The sequence below is a fragment of the Mya arenaria genome, chromosome 9 (assembly GCF_026914265.1).
Source record: "Mya arenaria isolate MELC-2E11 chromosome 9, ASM2691426v1".
In the NCBI taxonomy this organism is placed as follows: domain Eukaryota; kingdom Metazoa; phylum Mollusca; class Bivalvia; order Myida; family Myidae; genus Mya; species Mya arenaria.
Window position 1 is genome coordinate 9,441,218 of NC_069130.1, and position 5,895 is coordinate 9,447,112.

Here is a 5,895-nt window from a genome sequence, read left to right on the forward strand (position 1 = left end):
AAGTTAATAAGAATTTGAAACTACGATATAGTGTATACTATATCATGATTTGTTTCATATTATTTATTTCATATGTTTTGCATTTTGGCTATGAATGTTATATCAATTATTGCTGAATAAATGTTATGTTATGTTATGTTATGTTATGTTATGTTATGTTAAAAAGGTATTCGCGTGGCATTTTGCATTTATTTTGGCCTTCTAAACGTTTAGTCGGCGCCGGATATATAAAAACTGTGCCATCACCGATTTTATCGTATCTGTACGGTAGATTTTGGTACGAGCATTCAAGCACACGTTGAAGAGATATAACTCCACATATCGCAAAGACACAAGTAACAAGTTCATTTGTAACCTTTATCGTTATTCGTTCATTTATCGTCGTTATATGCAATATGCAAATATGCCAAATGTTTGCCACGTCCAGAGTATTAGTTTAGCACACACATATATATATATATAAACGGCTTGCCAATCTACAATCTGCGCCATTCGATGCAAGGTAACTGAACAGTTAAAATGTGCAAATTAGTTTAGTACTTTTTTGTTCATTTTAAAACTTTCAGAAACAGTTTCTAAGTGTGTGTGTGTGTTTTTTCTTCTCAAATTGGAAATGTTTCTCCGTGACAAGAAACAAACTCAAACGACAAACACAATATTGTGAACTTAAATGGAAATAAAATAATTAAAATAACTATATGATCAAAATATACTTAGTGATAAAAAAATAAATAAATAATTAAGGAAACTTATTTTTTTCTTAACCGGCGTTGACTTTTTAGTAATAACATGATTAGTATACTAATATCTGATGATGATGATGATGATGATTATGATGATGATGATGATGATGATGATGAGAAGGAGATGATGATGATGATGATGATGATGATGATGATGATGATGACGATGACGATGATAATGATGATGATGATGACGAGGAGAAGGAGATGATGATGATGATGATGATGATGATGATGATGATGATGATGGTGATAATGATGATGAGGAGGAGGAGGAGAGGAGGCGAACGACGACGACGACGACAACGACGACGACGAGGAGGAGGAGTAGGAGGAGAAGATGATGATGATGATGATGATGATGATGATGATGATGATGATGATGATGATGATAATGACGACGACGACGACGATGATGATGATGATGATGACAAAGGTATGTTTTTTTCAGATGGGTTGGATGACGCTTCTCGTTTTGGTGATAGTGGTCAACGTGTGCCTGGGCCGTCCCCGAAACAAGTTTCCGGGATATTATCCATATCCATTCTTCCATAAAAGTAAGTTTTTGATTTTTTATGAAAAAAGAATGCACATAAGTTATATATAAGTTGTATGATTTAAGAGGAAAATATTTCAATCATATTTTAGCGATACACAGAAAGTCAACAAAAGAATAAATAATAACATATTTGGAAGACAGAATCAATACCACTGTTTGCGAAGGAACTTAACATTTCAAGGTTTTGGGGCTTTAAATGATCGTGCCATTACTCTGCCTAAATGCACCTTGTAAATGTCGAATCACGTGCTACATATGTAACTTGTCAATTGACTTCACAAAATAACGAAAACCGACTTAAACCGTCAGAGATTTATATTACGTATCAATGTGTGGCATACACACACAAAGGATTCATACATGCACAGTTTAATATGGTTTCACAAAAACCGGCCAATTAAAACGATTTCTAAAATAATAACATTTCAATCGCCGAAACTCGCTTTAGGGATGGTACAGATTAACTGTATATTTCTTACAAAAAGGCATTATGGCCGTGCATTCATCAGCCGATTGACAAGTAAGCTTAACAACGGATTTTTTGCAAACAGTAGTAAGTCCATTCGGAACTCCTTGGCTATTTTCCTTCGAAAACAACCTCGGATGTATGCCGGTACATCAGTAGAAGTAGTTCGTTTTAAAAAATTTAAATAATAGTATTAATTAATAGTAGTGTTTAACATGTATTTTGCATTACTAAGTTTAAATTGATTGCCAGTGATGTGTATTACTGCATAAATAATTAAGATTCTCAAGAGTAGAGTCATTAAGTTAAACTGCTTCATTGAAATTACTACGCGATCTACTTGCGGCGCAGTTAAACTGTAAAGATTTCTGATATTGAAAACCGTCCATATACATCCGAAGTAGTTTTAGATGGAAAATAGCCGAGGACCTTCCGAATGCAGTAAGTCTTTTATGTATAATATCATAATCTTGAGGACGTAAAACAGATTGTTCGTTATATGCTTTATCTGGACAAGGATGATAGATACATAAATATATTTCTCTGTTTCAGGAGTTGATTCCTGTGTGGGACAATTTTTCTGTAAATACACTCCATCCAGCAGCGGAAGTTCCTGGGCAAACTCAAATGGCCAAGCCGAGTGTGTGACCAAACAGAAAATATGTGATGGCATGATGGACTGCAGTAACGGAGCCGACGAAAAGCACTGTCGTAAGATCAACTGTGTCCAACCAGATAAACAGATAAATTGTTCATACTAATTATTCTACTCAGTTCCAATGGTGCCGACGAAATAAACACACCGTACTTTTTCTAAAAAAAATGCGTATCCACGAGTGAAATATTTATGTATTGTATTAACTGTTGGAATTTATTATGGCCGTACACTTATACGGACATTTTATTTTATTTTATTATATGCTTCATTTGACCTGAAGAACGGAATGGTATTCCATGACAGTAACACAGTACGCACAAAATAATAAACGAATGGCTTTCGGAAATGTTGTCGTTGCTATCGACCCATACATGTGCGCACTAACGTCTGATATAGAACATACGTGCTTCGTTTAAGATTAGTGCAAAATATAAAGTTTATAGATATTTTATATAAACAAACAGTGAAATAGAAAATGTGATCATATAAAATAAGCTTCGGTCGTGACTGCGCTTCTGGTGAAACTATTGTATTCCTTATTCGAGGGTGAACACGAAAATAGTTGAGCTTAAAGTTTTGTTCATGTTTCTATTCATTTTGGTTGCAGCTCCCCAGTGCGCCAAGATGGGAATGATGAATTGCCGGGACAGGAAACATTGCGGCCGGCTGTGTGATGGAAGTCCGGACTGTGGCGGCATGGACGACGAAAAACACTGTCGTAAGTAACACATTAATATATTGTAAATTTATATTTCAACATGCATCCAATACATTTATATGTAAAAGTTAGATGACATGAATTTAAATCTGAATGCTTAGGAATGGGCGGAGTGTCCATAGCGAACGAGCCCGTCTTAATCATTAAGGTTTAATTCAGGTTATCTGACTGATAAAGAACACAACCTCATTGGCTGACACATTGTCAACGCAAAATCTGACGTAGGGATCGTGTAACGGATGAGTGACAGTGGGCGGACCTTTTAACACCGGCGAAAGTTGAAATTCTTAATGATTAAGCAAAGTACTTAATGATTGCCTATCTGGAATTTCAGTGCCTGTAAATGTAGATTGTATTTCAAATATCCTTTGAATACCATTTTCAACAAACCTAACACAGCGGTTACTTCCATTGCCTTACAGTGTTTACTGCCAGCACGCATATCACGTGGTTATGAACGTAGTCACATGACCACATTCAACGTTTAAATGTTTTTGCATTTGGAATAAAAAAATAATAACTTTAAAAACAATGTCATCTGATAGAACTTAAATAAAATGATGCAATATTACGTCTAAAACAATTATACAAAAAATAAAATGACATGAATAGCTTAAATACAGCTTTTTTTCGTACGTGATGGCAGTTATGTATCTTCATTAAGGTAGATAACTGCGTAGGAGATTGCATTTTCAGCTGAATGTGTTCAGAGAAACTCAATCATTTATAAATAAAAACAATAAAGAAATTATTGTTATAAACCCAGCACCTTTATTCCTGTAATATAATTATTAAGTTATGTTTTGATTCACTAAAATCATATCATTACAATAAGATATATAAACGTTCTGATGTGGCTGGGCAATGTTTCATGACCACAGTAAGTCACTAGGCAGATAGGCAAGATTTCTTTCATCTTAATTCAAAGTACATTTAAGATAATTTATGTATGTTTGTATTCCTTATACTAACATGATGATTATTTTAATATTAAAACTTCTTAATTCCTTTCATTGGCTGTAATAAATTAACCATCGAAAATAGTTCTGTTAGTGTGAATGGTCATGACAATTTTCCTTTTGAAAAGCTGCCGGCTGCTTCTGTCCTGAAAATCACTACTTGTGCAAGGACAAGAAGACCTGCATATCGAAGAAGCAACTCTGTGACGGCAACAACGACTGTCCGGCTTGCGACGACGAGGAAGATTGCCGTACGTTATTATTAATAGATCGACTATTGAGCAAACACGAACCAGGCTATGCAGTGTGTGTATACCACGTGACAAATTACGTCATATAAGCTACGTCGGAAGGCAATATTTTGCTTAAAATGAAGACTTTAAAAGAAAGATAACTTTTCTTTTATTTCACCATTTTAAATGAAATAAAGGGCAATTTATGCCGCTTAAAGAGCCCCGCCTTCGTTTGATTACCGAAGTTTGATAAGGTGATTAGTTTCATCAAACACTTCGACAAACCTGTCTCCAAAATAATGTTTTGACAGTGCTCCGTCAGACGGCCGTTTTGTGAAAAGGTTAAGTTTGTCGAAGTGTTTTAAGAAACTAAATTCTCAATCAAACTCTTGCAAAAGACCGATGGCGGGGCTCCGTAAGCGGCGTAGAACGCACTATTTTTCATTTAAAATGGTGAAGAAATAGTGAAGCTATCTTTGTTAAAAGTCTTCATTCGAAGCAAAATGTTGCCTTCCGACGTAGCATTTATGACGCAATTTAGCACTGGTTATGTTTGGTTATAAAAGTGACTAAACCTCACCGCAAGACAGTCTGAACTATACATACATTTAAGAGCGCTTCGACTGTCCTGCGCCGAGCCTTCTATGTCCTATCATAGTATGCTACTTCAGCAGTTGCTAGTGGGTGTTGACAACGTTGCACGTATCATTTCCGTCTATGCAAAGTTTCGGTACTAAACAACCTTGTGAGTTTACAATTTAAAGCATTTTTAACTACAATAGCATGATTTTGGGAGAACTCAAATTAATGATACATTATCATTGCAATCAGTTCTAAAAGAGCAGAGCAGAACAGAAAACAATTAATCGTAAAAATGCTAAGTTACAGAAGAGAATACAAGTAGAGTATTCACCGTAAAAGTGCTTAGTAACAGAAATTAACACAAGCAATTTATTTATCGTGAATATGCTAAATGGAGATTGAATAACACAATATTAGACATCTACAAATGATATTTTGACCTTCAACTATTAGACATCTACAAATGATATTTTGACCTTTAAATATTACATATCTACAAATGATATTTTGACCTTTAACTATTACACATCTACAAATGATATTTTGACCTTTAACTATTACACATCTACAAATGATATTTTGACCTTTAACTATTACATATCTACAAATGATAGTTTGACCTTTAACTATTACACAACTACAAATGATAGTTTGACCTTTAACTATTAACAGCATCCGGATTAAGTTTGCAAATCCGGAATTTTTGCAAACTTATTTTTTTTATTTTTCACCCAATGTTTTTTATTTTTGTATTTTTAAAATGTGTTAGGTAATACTAATAAGAGATATTTTTTGTTTCCTGAAATTTAATTTAGAAATATGTTTTTTTGGCATTTAAAGTCAACTTTTCCAATGGGAGTCCCATTGGAAAATGGCCTTCACATTGGAAAATGGCTTTTTCAAGCTTTTCCAATTTGAAAACTGGCTCTATTAAAATTGTGGGAGAATTTGGAACATAATTTTTAAAATTGAAATTG

The 5,895-nt window shown here is 34.2% G+C and overlaps 1 protein-coding gene across 1 annotated transcript; it reads left to right on the forward strand.

The window, feature by feature from the left end:
* The first annotated feature begins 1,203 nt into the window (after positions 1–1,203).
* Positions 1,204–5,385, forward strand: LOC128202910 (LDL receptor repeat-containing protein egg-2-like). Its single transcript, XM_052904083.1, has 5 exons — positions 1,204–1,300; positions 2,321–2,479; positions 3,034–3,144; positions 4,232–4,354; positions 5,372–5,385. Exons 1-5 carry the CDS (start codon positions 1,204–1,206, stop codon positions 5,383–5,385), a joined length of 504 nt encoding a protein of 167 aa, XP_052760043.1.
* The last annotated feature ends 510 nt before the right edge of the window (positions 5,386–5,895 follow it).

Coding starts and splice junctions, on each gene's coding strand:
- LOC128202910 (XM_052904083.1), top strand. CDS start 1,204: ATGACGCTTCTCGTTTTGGTGATAGTGGTCAACGTGTGCCTGGGCCGT. Junction 1,301..2,320: donor ATATCCATTCTTCCATAAAA/GTAAGTTTTTGA, acceptor TCTCTGTTTCAG/GAGTTGATTCCTGTGTGGGA. Junction 2,480..3,033: donor AGCCGACGAAAAGCACTGTC/GTAAGATCAACT, acceptor TTTTGGTTGCAG/CTCCCCAGTGCGCCAAGATG.